The following is a 15,450-nucleotide window of genomic DNA, read 5'->3' as shown; positions in this document are numbered from 1 at the left end:
AGCAGAAACACCGAAGCTAAACTTATCCACGCAAAGAACACAGGAACCCCCGTTAAACGCAATTCAATCCAAGTTGGCAGGTTCAACAATGTTCTTCTCTCCTCTTGATTGATTTTCCTTTTCACACCCAGCACATCTTCAGTCAAGCAGTTTAGACGCCCACTAGGTGTGTGTGTGTGTGTGTGTGTGTGTGTTCAAGCCTTCGCAAACATGTAATCAGCCAATAAGTGTGGGTCATGTTCCTTTAAGAAAGACACTGATTGATCATAATGTAACAACAATTAGTTGGCGAGGATGTGAAATGTTAGCAGCAGTCGTCCAACTGAAAGTTAACCAGGAAACATTTCACCTCTTCTAATCATTTAATTAAACGGCTCCCATCTACAGCTGTTTACGTCAATTTTCCTTTGCAGTAATTAAAGAACAAGCCCATGAATGTTGTTTTGGGGGGAAAGTGAAATAATTGCAAAGGCAGATAATGATTACGCCTCAAACTATTACTTCGATGTTACAGTTGGAGCCAAATAGTTTGGATTCCTTTCGCTGAAAGCTGGACAAATTAGGAAATGGAGTTAACCTGGACCCTTTAACCTGGACTTCATGTCCGCCTTGTTCTTCAACAACTTAATTCCCTCTATCTTCTTGTAATAGTCAAGAAGAAGTAGAATAAAGAAACGGAGTGGAAGACGTTCTTAGCTGCAATGTGACCATTAATTAGACACATTTATGATGTGACCTTTTCGGCTGTTACACCTCCTTCCCTTCATTTCAGACAGGAATCGTTTTTGTCGATGGAGTTTATATTAACCCTAATGCTTCTTTCTTCTTTGTGTAGAAAACATAAAGACACGTTGGAAGAAATCATTAAATCGTTCCGGCGCCACTGAGCTATTCTGAGCATCAGTCCCTTGTCAGCTCAGCGAGAACTACGCAACAGTATTAAAAGATTCCTCCGCTTTGTGCTTTTCCAAATCAGACAGACGGAGGCTAGAGCATTGTCGACTGAGAGGGGAATCGTTTCTCAAGTTCCTCCACGATAGAGTTCATTTTTGGGTTGGACAGATTCTGTGGAGGTGGAGGAGGTGGAGGATCCTCTCCTCCACCTGTTCCCTCGCTACCTCCCTCCCCTCCTCCTGAACCAGGCTCCCCTCCTCCTACTCCGCTGCCTTCTCCGCCTCCAACTGCTAATGCATCCAAGGAGTCGAGAGAATAGATAGAGTCCAAGGAGGCCCGCCCCTTCATGGCCTTTTTGAGCGGGATCTGTTTCCGATCTATCTGACTGAACATGTTGGCCACGGACTTCTCGATGTCCGCAATGTTCTGGATGTTCTTTAAGATTCCTTTGAGCTCTTTCCTTTGAGGCTCTGGGCCCACAGGAAGCGGCGGCGGCTGCGGCCGGAGGGACACGGGCCGCAGAGCTGGAGCCTCCGACAATGATGGGAGGACAAAGGTGGATGGACGCAGGAGTGAGGGCGACAAGGGAGGAGGGAGAGGTGGAGGAGGAGGTGGTGGAGGGGGTGGGGGAGGAGGAGGAGCTGGCTTTTCTGTTTGGCTGGAGTTAGGGGAAGGCAGAGGAGGAGGGGAGGCAGGGTGCTGCGGGGGAGGAGATGCAGGAGGAGGAGGAGCGGCTGTGGGAGGTGGTGGAGGTGGTGGGGTTGTAGAAGGTGGTGGTGGTGGAGGAGTCGAAGGAGGATCGGGGATAACCTCAAATTGGACCTTGAGTATGTCGTCCACACTCGGATTTGCTGTTAAATTTCCCCCGAAGCGCCGCAGCACAGGAGGAGTTGGCTTGTGACTTGGTGGAGGAGTTCCTCCGTCACTTTGGGTCACGATGATACTTGGGGGACCCTCTCTGGTCAGAACAAACGGGACGGTATGTGTGGGAGTTTGCTTCTGATGCTGAGGAGACTCCGGGAAAACAGAAAGCAGAAAATCAGGTGACAAAGATCCTCGTGAATCCCGGCTTTGCCTTTGTCTCATTTCCTGGAGCGCCTGTTGCTCAAACTGTCTGGCTTGTTCTTTGACCGTCAGCTTCGGCTCCAGACTCGGACTCCCCATCAGGTCTGAATCCAACCCACGGTCAAACCCTGAATCTAGACCAGCGTCTTTACTCTCCTTAAATTCAGCCTTGAGAAGCTCCAGTTCCCACTGCACAGGATCCATGACCACTTGGCGTCTCAGAGCGTCATACATATCTCTTCGGTGTAATCTTGATGGGAGAGTCCAGCTGTGTCCGCCCCCGGATCCCCATCCACTGTCACTGCCACTGTAACCACCAAACCCCACATCCCCTCCAGGGGAGCTGAGCCTCAGCCAGGCCTCTCGAATACCTTTCCTGGAAGGGGAAAAATTCCCAAGGAGGTCTCGTCTTCTCTGGCTTCTTCCAAGAGTCTCTGGACTACTCAAAGTCCCGTCCTCGTGGTAGATGGGATTTTTGATGGTCAGAGGGTTTTCATCAGAGAGGAAGGTGATATTGGACTCAGACTTGGGCAGTTTGTTAAGCACCCCTCCGTTTGCAACACACTGCCGATGGGCAGCGATTGCACGAGTGGCAAAATCAGAGATCAGGCGCTGGCGATCGCTTTCGTCCAAACTGCCGCCATTACCACCACCACTGTGGTTTGATCGGCTGGTGCAGGGATTATGGAATAAAAATGAGAAAAAGGGGAAAATAATGAATGAGGTACAGAGAAAATATGAATGAGAAGAGGGTGCAGTAAATCAGAAAGATGTAAGCTACATGAAAAAGATAAGGCAGCTGGGGATTGTATACAATTTACATGAAAGTACAGTAATGCACAGAAAGGGGAAATGACAACAGGGGTGTACATAAAAAAAACGAGACAAAGCAATAGGACGTCTTCTAGAGCTGTTTGATAAATGACGTGAGGAAGAGAACAAGAGGAAATGGATGAGGGATCCTAAACAAGGTCTGAGTATTTAATTGTGTTGTGTTTTTTACTAGAGGGGCAAGAGCGCTAGCATAGATACACAAAGGAAAAGAATGCAAACAGGTGTTAAAGTATGTAATAAAAGTGGTGTGCTACAGAGACGCTGGGGTATCGTGACTCTAAACAACGCCGAATCAGTTGGGACACAGATCGTGTAAAGAGTTAATGCCACTGAGACACGTTTCCTCTCAACAAAACACTGATTATATGTTCTACTAATGCAACTCATCATCTCAACGATCGACCAACTGTGCTCTACGATCTACACGTGCATAATTACCCTGCACATACAGCTACAGTCACCACAAACACAAAACTAGAGCGAGAAATCTGTCACTGTGCGCGTCAGATTATCACAGATTTTCAGCATCCTACTCACGTTTGTCTGTCAGTCATGGATAAAGGTGGATGGATGAGAACAAAAGAAGATGGGAGATCAGTCAAGAAAACAAAGAATGGTGGTAAATGTTAATAGTTGTGAAAAGAAAGATATGGTGATCTAAAATATCTTCAGAAGATGGTAACAAAGCAGAGCTGAAGTCGGAGAAAACGCTGACGAAAGCTTTGAAATTTCCCATCATTTGCCAAAGCATTTCCCACGGTCATTCCTCCTGGGATGGCTGGTTGTGCTCTAGTTTAGTTTATTGCCCTGTTTAAATTTTATGGTACAAATACTCCACCCTCACCAAAAATGATGGTTGAAAAAATAACCAGTAGAGTGGAGAACGTAGAGTGCACGTGAGGAAACAGGATGTGCACTTGGTGATGAAGGAGCTGGATCCCTGAGGAGTGTCATTAAGGCAAGCAGGACATCTTAGATGAAGGAGTTACTTCTCAAAAGGACCGAACTTCATCTGGCACCTGGACTTAAAGACTCTCCTCTGGGATCCAGCTCCTTCAACATCAAGCACTCATCCTCTTTCCTCACAGTCCGTGTTCTCTGCATTTAAATACATCCACTGGTGGCTGTGAAGCTGCCCAGAGTACTGCAGCTGGTTGCTGTAGCGTGTCCTCTTAGTATTCTCTTGAGATGTCTTTCACTTATTTGAAACCTGTCATGCACTGATTTAATATCTTTATATGTAAGGCCAAGCTCGAAGTACAAATCTATGAACCGCTCCATTGTTGCGGTAACCATGGTCCCGAACTGAACTGGAAGTACATTGAAAAACATGGAAGTACACTGAAGCAAGTAATGAAATACTTTTTAAAACAGTCTCCAGATTAGCGTGAAAATGTGTAATCCAGAATACAATTCTAAATAGAATCACATTCACAGTGTGGACTGGCTTAACATATATAGGAACGCATGTTGTACTTGGTATTGTGTCAATACTACATGACTTTATATTCCGTTAACCTGCTGCTAATAATAAATTGGACATTTAAACATTTAATTTTCCATAGGTAATTGAAAAAAGACATTAAACCCAAGTCTGTGTAGAGAACAGCCAAAGGTAATTAAAGGGAGAACAGATGCCTTGAAAATCAGTCTACTGAGCAGTTTGATAATAGACCTTAATTATGAAGGTGCAAACTTTTGCACTTTGCCAGATTTTACACCCTTTGGGGATTATTTATTCCCCACCACCGCATCGATACAGAGCATACACACAGGAAACACCGAACACACACAGACACACAGACACACAGACACACACACACACACACATACAATTTAACATGCTCTGCAGCTTATCAATAGAATTACTTATTGCCCAGGTTGGTCTTTATAAATTACTGGCCGCATTTATTTCAATTCCCTCGTATCCATGTTCATTTCCGCACACAGTTTTCAGAGAATCATTTGGGCTCCGTGCACGCACACACACACTCACACAGTTAATAATCGCATGTTGTCATGCGGTGATAGTTTCCACCATCTTGCATATGAATTGCTCTCATGTTAATGGGAGTGAGGAGGCATATCAAGGACAGACAGGAAACCGATGATGCATGTAATGCTGATAAGAGTTCCCCTCAACTTCCTCTTAACAGGAATTATATATGCGTAATCTGAATTGCCTCGAGTGAGTCTGTATGTGTGTGGTTGTGAAAACTGGCAGATAAAAGGTAGCACTGTGCCTCTGCATGCAGACTTTTGTTTAATCAAACCGCTAGAAATCGGCAAGAGGATAATTCAATCACAATTTGCTAGAAACTACACAGGAGCAGGGAAGCCACAGTTAAATGGTGAAGACAATATCCCTAAAATGAAGAATAATTTGCAACTTTTTAAGGCGGCATAGAGATGAGCAATAATGTCCTTCAGCACTGATAGGAGGAGGTGGAGGACAGAATTATAATAAGTAATTTCTCCGTAATCACCAAAAAGCTGGTTTATATTGCCTCAGTCTTCTGGCTCTGGTTCATGGCCCTATTGATTATAATGCTAGAACCCCCCCCCCCAAAAAATTAATCACAAAAATCATGTTGCAATCTCTTTAGAAGTTTTCTAGAGACAAAAAAAAGTTCTAGGACGATACTTTGAAAGTGAGACGAATGATTTAGTTGAGATTACGGTGATTACAGTGTTATTGAAAGCCACCAATGTTGCTGGAGAGACAGGACTCAAAGTGAATATTGTTCCGACCTTCAGTCATATTTTGAACGGCGGAGACATTGGTATGCATTACGACAGGGAAACTGACAAGGAACAATCTGAATGTCACTGAACTTTGTGAAAGTTACATTTCTGGATTGATCTGCAGATGTAGATGCGAGCTTTGTTTGGTGTTGGTCTGATGTGGGGTTACAAGGCTCTGCTTGATTAATCCCAGTCTGTGCTGTCCTTGCATAATGTCAGTTTCTTTGGCCACTGGAAGATGTGAAATGAAGGGGACGTGTCCAGACTATAAAACAGCTCCAAAGGAAACCAGAGCCGGTTGCGTGTGATGAATCATTATCATTTATCAGCTTCACTAAATTTGCCTCAAGACTTTAACCAGGTGATGAAGTTGCCATGTTAATTGTTAGCAAGTCCTTAAACACAGTTGTTGAACAAAAAAATCTGTTGATGATGACGAACAGTTTCCACTTTCCTCGAGAAAGTTTGGAGTACACAGAAGTAATGAAATGAATTGCATAACAATAGAGTTCAGTTTCATCTGCTGCACTGTTGTGTTTGTGGGTTAAGTGGAGTTTGAAGTAGATGGTTTGTTGTTATCTATCACACATTTATTGTTTCCTTCACCTTTCTGGGTTTTTGCAGACTTCAAAAAAGAATAAGACATTTTGAAACCAAACTGAAAGAAACTAAAAAAACAAACACCCTCAAGTGTGACAGAAATAGCGTTAAATGATAATTGATATGAATAAGACCTACTTTAATGTATTTAATGCCTAAAATTCACTTTATGAAATGTTTTTTTTTTATTATTTACAGTATAAATTATCTAATTTCGTTCGTTATGGGAAAGATTTTCTGTTTAGTGATATGTTGACTCTTGACTTTTTCCTCCTGTTGGTTTTTAAATGTTCAAACTCTGTGGAACTACCTCAAGGAAGCAGCTGTATTTGCATGCGTTCCACAGCAATAGTTTAAATGGAGAAAGATGTTCTGGGACTAGCTGCATGTGTGGACACTGCAAAGCCTCCAGAGCAAGGAAAAGCCTCTGTGTTGGCACATCAGCGTAAATACCACTTTCACACTTCACTTACATGGCGTTGTCACCCAGCTCCTCGTACAGGTTGTTGGCAGTGCCTCCTCCAGGTTTGCCTGTTGGCAGTGCCATCTGGATTCGGGCTGTCTTGGCACACTCTGCCTGGCGTCTGGACACGGCAGAGAGAAAACACAGTCGGATATGAAAAGTTAGAGTCACATACGAACATTCTAAAGTAGTGAAACGGTCACAGTAAGGGCAGGAGGATTTAAAACTTCTACTTCACGAGTTGTCAGGTTTCAGTACAGCAGCTGGTACATCCATCTTTCTCAACACATACCAGAGCCAGCTTGTCTGCTAACGTGCCATGCTAGCTATCGCCACAATTCCGAAGAGAAGCACACGTGCAATAAAATCCATGACCAGACGAACACATCAGATTCACCGGCTGCCTCTGCCGTGATTGGATCGGTTAGTTTCAGCTCTTGGGTGCATGTTTAGATGTATTTGGGCTTTAGCCAACGTTGCCAAACGAAAAGTGGAGCTCGGCTTAACTTCGAGCAACGTGAGTGATGACACATTAGAAAATCTCTGTAGAAGCATTTTGTTGTATTTAATGAGGGGTTCATGCGCCGCAACCCTTCTGTAACACCCCTCTGTAATCAGGGCCAACACATCCGATCATATCCTGAATTGACATCATCAGTCATCTGAGGACGAGCGGCTCTTCTGTTCCTGCAATTACGGCACGAGCCTCACGCTCACGCTGCCAACCACGGTTTCTGACCCTCTTCACTGACGTCTCTCCCACTGATCTAAATGCAGATGTCACAGCTCCCACTGAGGCACCAGCCATCTGAGAGGTCTTTGTGACTGACGCTCCTGCCATCTGTGACCCCAGCTTGAACCCCTCTCTCAAAGTCACTTGGATCTGTTTCATTTGCCGTCTTCATACAGAATTATGTCGCAGAGCGTGACTGGATGTTAACAGCTTAATTGCAGTGCACCGCGTCTGTATGGAAGCATCTGCATTCGCTATGTTTCTGCTCTAATTTATTCCGTTTTTTCTCTTTACTCCATCACACGGCTGTCTACAAACACACAAACACACACACACTCTCATAAAAGCATTGGCCTTGGACATTTACTGACTCCCCGTTCTTCAGGATTCATTTCTTTGATTGTCTGCTGTCCTTTCTGTTTCGCTGTCCTTCTCTAACTCATCCGTTTTATTGTACAATGAAAGTCAACAGATTAATCACAATGAAAGGTGTTTAAAACAGTCACGACATTAATATTTCAGCGTGGTAATATGAAAGCTGTACTCACTCTTTGAATCTGGTGGTGCACGATAGATGTAGCAGATGAGAGAGAAGAGAGAAATATTACTCATCATTTGAACCATTAATCACACTGTACATCTTGTTAGCCAGGTTTACTTATAGCAAATACAGTCATTTAACAACAGTGACGACTGATTGTTTTGGTGATGATTACTACACAGTTTTGATTTTTTATTTTTAATCTCCATCCAGAACCATTCTCTCTAATGCACAGATCCAATTGAAATGTGTGGTTGTGCTTGTTTATGTGTGTTTAGGACATGTATGACATTAAAAGCCTTTCACAGCGCTTAGCTAAACAAACTATTAGGGTTCAGGCTGCCATGATGAATCATCTGGGGAAGGGACTGGCCCGTGTGATAAAATGATAAATAGCGTTAAAGGACGTCCTGTGGGAGACACTGCTCGCTCCGTCTATTTGTCTGCATTCATCACTTATCTGGATGGCCATTGAATTAATTCATTAAAATTTAGTCGCAGGACCTTGATGTCGAGGTATAATGGTTTCACACGATGAACACTATAAGCTTATGAATGTAAAATCTATAGCCTTGCTAGGGTGTTGGAAGTCAGTAGATTAAACAGCTGCCTGCAGGGTTCACACAGTAATCCACTTTGATGATGGGCTGCTGAGATTTGTTAAGGACTGACACATACATTATTTAAATTTCAGCTGTGCAACAATTGATATAATGGCACCAGGACGACAGAGTATGTAGATCTGACTTAAAATAAACTAGAATTCATCTTAATGAGGAAACAATGGAGGTGTATGGCACAGAGGAAGAGGAAGCAATGTCAGGCTTTGGCTACACAGGAATTACCTGTTTGTAGGATTTGTTTAAGCAGTTATAAAATATTTGCAGCCTCATCCTTTAAACACAAGCCCATATTCTAAGCTACTGATTCAACCAGCTAAAATGTACAAAGATATTATTCCTACTTACTGTCTGTAGGTGATGATAACGATTAAGATTGCAGGGACACAACAGAGGATGATAATCACTGCCAGAGCCAACAGCGCCCCCTCTGTGTAGCCTACGGTTTGCATAGCTTTCTTTACGCTGGTCACCACCTCCGGGGTTCGGATCTCCAGAATCCGTCCGCCTGGAGGGAGGAAGGGCTGGAACTCTTTGTTGATGTCCAAGAGTTTACCGTCGAGAAACCTGCGGAGGATAGACTATTTGAATTCTGAGTATTTCCAATCTACTTGCTCTGAGTGACACTTATTCAAAAGTAAAACCTTTTCTTGTACGGATAAACTGCCAGAGTTTGAGATGGATTTTCAAACAAAATACCTCAACATTTGTGTAAATGGCAAAACTCCAAAACACTAATTAAAGCCAATCAATTAAGCATTACTTAATCACGATGTATTATCGGTTAGGTCCTTTGTCATTTTATGAAAAAGAGCTGATGGAGCGCTGCCATTTTACTTTTCATGGATTTGTTGGCAAAGTTCTTACTTGTAGAGCTCCTGTCTGGATACGGCTCTATTTGTCAGAGGGTCGATGGCATAAATCATAAGGTCTGACTTGGTGTAGTCCTCCTGCTCCATTCCATCACCATGGCGATGGGGCCCGATGGTTTCCACGACAACCTTTGCTCCTGGTATCTGATCCTGGACGTAGCGTTCCAAAATGCTGAGGATTAATGTATAAATGTATAAAAATACACCTTTGCAAAAAAAAGTAGACACACGTCATCCAGTGACACACAAAGACACACACGCTTCGTATGTGTAGTTTGTGACAATTCACACATACAGTTTTTTTTTTTTCAACCTGTCAACTCCACACACTCGTGATGGGAAATATGGATTTGTGCTCGCCCAGAGACACCTGCTCACAGTGGGAATGGCCCCACTAGGGTGTTTGTTTGTGTGTGTGTGTGTGTGTGTGTGTAGGAGAGACAGAAGGAGTGAGGCAGTGAGAAAAGATGGTGAGCGCTTTAATACATCCTCATGACTTTATTCTGTGAGGCAAAGAAAGCAGGAACCTGACGTAGCTGCAGTGTTTGTGTCTGTTGGTGCAGAAAGGCCCATTGGTGAGTGTGCTCATGACACAAATCTCACACAATGAATAATGTATTTAATGTTTAATATTTATATCATGTGTTACTTCAAATGAATGAAATGCATCTGGCAGATGGTGGAGGGAGATAACTTCATTCAAACAAATGCAGCGAGTTCGACTCCCAGCCGGTCGGACCGTTTGCTGCACGTCATTCCCCTTTCTCTCTTTCCCCAAATTTCCCTAAAGTCTGCAACAAGCTGAGTCTCACAGAATATATTCAGAATTTTCCACAATCACGCTGCCACCGATGTGCTGATGAGGTTATTTTCTGAGGACCCCAGCCACAAATATTTTCAGCAAATAAAAAACCTGTGCGGTTCAGGTCGGGTTCAGTTTTTTTACTCTCAGGCTCGGACGGGGGTCGGACACGTGCGGCACTCTAATCAGCATCCACAGCTCGGTGCTTCAGTCTCTAAATCAACACAGCCACAGTCGCCTTTATAACTTTAACTGCCTGACGCCTGTCCATGTTCAAGTCCCAGTGAGGGTTCATTATGATAAAGCACTATTTTTAAATGCAGTTCTGCTTTTGCTCTTGTTGATTTCCCTCATGGTGACAACGAGAGTTCTTCCCATGGAGACACACCATCGGTTAATCAATATGGAGGAATCACACACTAGTATAACTGTACAGTCTAAAGTGAATTTAAATCAAGGTTAGATAAAGTTGTTCAATGCTGTGTGACTGTTAATGTAAGGACCACCTGTTCTAATACTCTGACTCTTTTAGATCTATTACTGGTGTTTTAGTCTTTTGGTGACAGTGAACACATGGATTTCTAAACATTTCCAAGTTTGAATCTCACTACTCAAGGTCCATGTAGAAGAGGCGCTTTAATGTCACAGATGATTTATTTAAGCATCATATTAAAAAAGAGGTGACTCAGTGCATGTGTCTTACCTGAGCAGCTTGTTCTTGTTTTTCTCCACGTAGGTTGGAGGGACGTTTGATACGACCACCTGCATGTCCAGCTGGTTCACGACTGACACCTACAAAACAGAAACAAACATCCAAATACAGCTTTATGCCATGAAATGAAAAAAACAAACAGGATATGATTTTCAGTCGAATCATGCTTCGAGCTTTTGCCAATTTAAATTTGCTTTCACAGTCACATATTAATCTACTTCAAGGACAATCTGATAGCAACATAAATCCCACTGGAATGAAGTAAAAACATCTCAACCTCATTTGTTTTAAGAAAAATGCATAAAAAATTTAAGAAATTACTACCAAACTGCCAAGATTGTTTTAAAATATATATATACACACCACTATCTCTGCCTTGCTGCTGTGTCCTTGTCCATAGTTGTCCGTAGCGACCACCTCAAACTTAAAATACGACCTCCTCATGTTGCGGTACATGATTGCCGTCTTCACTACGCCGCTGTACGGCTCGATGACAAAGCCGTCTTTGCTGTCTTTGGTGTCTTTGCCAGGCTGAGGTGGGATGATCAGCCGGTAAATCATTGCGCTGTAGTTACCGGTGTCTTGGTCCAGAGCCTGGAAAACAAGGGAAATAGGACTCACTGCAGCGTATCATTATCATAATCATCATCATAACACCGCCGCACAAAATCAGCATCATCATCACAACATCATTATCACAACATCATCAGGAAATCTCATCATCATGCAAAGACACGGTAATGGAGTCATTGTTGTCATAATCATGGTGACTGATTATGATTTCTGACGATAATCAGCCTCTCGCCTCCAGATCATCATCCTCACAGCTTTGATTCCATGTGTTTGAGCAGCTGATCGATACAGGCCACTGCCACGTACTCTATATTGATTAGTCCCAGACCGATATCCGATATGTCTTGTATTTCTCGCTCTCTAAAAGCCACAGATTGCTGTGAGTTTTTCAGGATTTGTGGGGAAATCTGCTTTCCGAGACTTTCACAGCTTGAGTCGTTTGATGTAGTACTCTGAACCAGCAGTAGGGGGTAAAGCGGTGCTTTGAGCAAACAAAGCGTAGTCCGCCCATATTTCAACACACATGCAAATGTCATGTTCACATACAGACACACACTCGGATGATGATTTACTGCTGAGTCTTTATAAGACCGGACGGGAGTGAAGACGGCAGATTCATCTTTGAGACGCCCACCTCATCAACGCTAATATGACAGGAAGACACAGGGCCAGAGACTAAGGAAATAGAAGCGAGGAAGAAAAGGAGAAATTAAGGAAATAAGGAGGCTTACAAATAGAAAGATGAAGGGAGGACAGAGGGAGGGAAATATGTACTGAGCTATTTTTTGTTTTTGCAGTGATGCTTGGCACGGTTACGATAATGCCTCAGTAATACATCAATATCTGCAGTTATAAAAAAACACAGCCACCTGTTTCAGCTGCTACAGAACAGACCTGTATTTCTATCGCAGCGAGCGATACACCGATTTACACCAAAACACACACACACTTAAAACAGTGAGCATGGAAACAAAAAACATTTTAATTGAGTTCACAGCTGTTGAAATAAAACTAAATAATAACGCAGGACTGAAACAGCTCCAGGAACATGCAAAATAAAATCAATGAAATAAAATCAAACTAAATAAATAGAACGCTCATTACTTAGCAGGACTCTAAAGTCATAATAGTCAAATCAAGTATATCTTTCCATTGCAATATACAAATATGTAGTATGTATAATATTCAACAACACTATAAATAATGTAGCCACATTGTTACCTATGCCAGTTACAAAGTCATTCAAAGAAAGTGTTTATCTCCAACATCCAGTGAAACCTTTGGTGGATTTGTTTCAGCGAAAGCTCGTCTGACACAGGAAGCCAGGGATCATGGGTAATATCCACCGTTCAGCTGTGTTTCAGTTAGGTGAGAGGAACTACACAGTCAGAGCTTCGATTAAGAGATTTTCCCCACCTGAGGCTGTAGAGGGCGCTGCTCCTCAGTAACAGTTACACAATGACGAACACCGCAAAACTTTTGCGCACATTCAGATTATTATATCGTTTGATTGGCGCAGTTCTACTGTTAACGTTGAGATCCTCACGATGAAGCATGAAACGACTGTTCCTGTGATAACTTCATGAATAACTTCTCTGCTCCAGTCTGATGTCGCTTCATCTGATAAATATTCAAACTCATGAGTCTATTATTTGAACTCCACTTCCTGAATAGTAGATCATCTGTTCACCATTACCTCTAGCAACACGCCCACACCGATGCAGCCCTTTAAATTTATTTCTCCATATTCTAGTTTTCTAATTCAATTTTCAAGCTGTTTCTGGTTTGGCCGCCCACTAAAAGGAAGGCTGGAAGGTTGGAATCAGTAATTAAGAAAGTGGAGGGGAAGTCTGGAGACGGAGAGAAGAGCAAATCCAATACGTCCACGTTTGTATTGGTTGTGGTGGAGAAAAGTGCGACAATCATTGGAGGTAATGAGGTTTGCTAATGTGAGATGCATCTGTAGTCTGATGATTGCACATGAAAACAAAAAGCGACACACACAGATAAGAAAACGCAGTGCACACACAAACACACACAAGGCACATACCTCAGACAGACTGATAAAAGACTTGAGTCTTACATTTCTCAAACTTCCTTCCTATGGTTCGTCCTCTCACTCTTTTATCCGAATGTTAGCGAGCGCGTTGTCAGTATCAGTCCATCCTCTCCCCCCCACCAATCAATCATGAATGTCTTTCCGAGCCTTCTTCTGTTTGTCTCACAGCAGGATGCCAGTCATCTTTATCTAACCATCAATCCTCCCTCTCTCTTCCCTCCAGTCTCCACATCTATTTCTTCTCCCTGTGGTCATTGCAAGCACTTGCAGGCTATTAGTTTTCTGTGTCAGTCTGTTTAAGTATTTAAAGAGGTTCAATGACCAGAGGAAGCTACAGTAAAAACACACACTCGCACACACAACACAAGTCCCTATGCGAGGACAACCCATCAGAGGACAAATAATTTGAGACTTTCAAATGTGAGGTGTCCTTGTTGTGTGCTCCCCCTCATTCTCTCTTCTTTGTCACTCTCACTGTGCATGATCTAATGAAGCAGGAATATCTAAGAATGTTCTTAAGAACTGCAATAAAATATTAAAGCACACACTATTCTGCCTGCGACCATGCCCCAATCTCTTGAGGCATCGAGGCTCATTAAAACATCTCGTTGCTTCTCACACGGAGGCTGAAAGAGATACGCTCTGTGACCCATTTTGAGTCCTGAAAGGCTTTTTAATAATACGAGAGGAGTCGCACACATTGTTTACAGTGATGTGAAATTCTAGCAAAGTTTGGTAGAAAGACAAAAAAGAGATTTAACACACAGAGGTAGACGCTGAGGGAATAAGAGAAACATTTTATAATATAACAAATACAGGCACACAAATGGACTTCGTCTTTTGTGACCAAATTCTAATAGTTTGAGTGTCACACTAACAAGGAAATGATTTGAAGCCGTAGCTGTTAGGAACAGGGGACAAATGAAAGGAACATCTGGAAATTCACACACATCGTAGTCTCAAATGTTGGAATATATTTGACTTGACACAAACTCAGATCAGATTTTTCTGATTTTCTCATCCACACTAAAGTGGTTGGCTGGTTGGTGTGTGCATGTGTTGTATTTGTACCTGCACTTGCAAGACTGAGGTGAAGGTTTTGGCATCTTCTGCAACGCCCCCGATATAAAGAGAGGTGGTGAAAACTGGTGGGTGGTCGTTTTCATCCTGGATGTCGATCACCACCTTCGCTGTGTTAGCTAGGACACGGACACACACGGACAAACACGGACACACACGGACACACACACACACACACACACACACACACACACAATTGGAAGCATTTGCATTTGGTATCAGAAAGAAAGAATAGAGTTACATACAGTATTTGCTTGTGAGCACAGAGTGTAGAGCTGCTGGATAAACTGCATAGAATTTCTATTGCAGTGGAAACAAAAGCTACACAGATGATAAAATGCAAGAAATAAATTAGCATGAACAAACACAGTCTCTTGTGTGAAGCACCGGTAACAATGGCAAATCATAGCACAAAGCTGCAGCTCAGAACCTGCGCCACACAGCAAGACGGCACACATGGCAGGAAAAGCAATAGCATTTAATGAAATCTATGAAGCCAAATAACAAGTGTTGCACGCTCGGTAGCCAATTCTGTCTTTGCTTGATCAAAGCTGAGAAAAGAAAGATGAGCAATTCTCAAAGATATACATGGTAATACATTGATTAATAAGCAACACAGTTCAACTTTGAGGGGGAAAAACTTCTTTGGATATTATTTATCAGGAGTTAAACACTGGAAGGTTAATCTTATCTGCTTCATCAGGACGGTGCGGGTGTAGTTTAATCAGATTTGATGAATAGTTTTGGTCTCGCGAGCAGATCCTTCCTGACATTTTAATCTAAATGTTCCTAGATCCTAACTGTGCGACCTCACATGTTCCCAGCAAAACCACGACCACTTAAATCCAGCGAGAGAA

General features: G+C 42.8%; 1 protein-coding gene across 3 annotated transcripts in view; it reads right to left on the bottom strand.

The window, feature by feature from the left end:
• Window positions 1-15,450, bottom strand: part of LOC109626731 (protocadherin-15-like) — a 203,125-nt gene that overhangs the window by 14,177 nt on the left and 173,498 nt on the right. For 2 of the 3 annotated variants that reach the window (XM_069517681.1, XM_069517682.1), the window contains 5 exons: window positions 14,585-14,712; window positions 11,245-11,475; window positions 10,873-10,961; window positions 9,363-9,539; window positions 8,825-9,062 (listed from right to left, as the gene is read on the bottom strand). In XM_069517681.1, the coding sequence (XP_069373782.1) occupies window positions 8,840-9,062; window positions 9,363-9,539; window positions 10,873-10,961; window positions 11,245-11,475; window positions 14,585-14,712 (848 nt within the window). In that variant the 3' untranslated portion in view covers window positions 8,825-8,839. Of the gene's footprint in view, window positions 1-1,462; window positions 2,630-6,611; window positions 6,723-7,882; window positions 7,892-8,824; window positions 9,063-9,362; window positions 9,540-10,872; window positions 10,962-11,244; window positions 11,476-14,584; window positions 14,713-15,450 lie in introns of those variants that run through there. The other variant, XM_069517683.1, reaches the window with a different exon arrangement.

This window comes from Paralichthys olivaceus, chromosome 21 (assembly GCF_024713975.1).
Source record: "Paralichthys olivaceus isolate ysfri-2021 chromosome 21, ASM2471397v2, whole genome shotgun sequence".
Lineage (NCBI taxonomy): Eukaryota > Metazoa > Chordata > Actinopteri > Pleuronectiformes > Paralichthyidae > Paralichthys > Paralichthys olivaceus.
The sequence above is the reverse complement of the archived record's forward strand: the minus strand, read 5'-3'. Positions and strand labels throughout refer to the sequence as shown.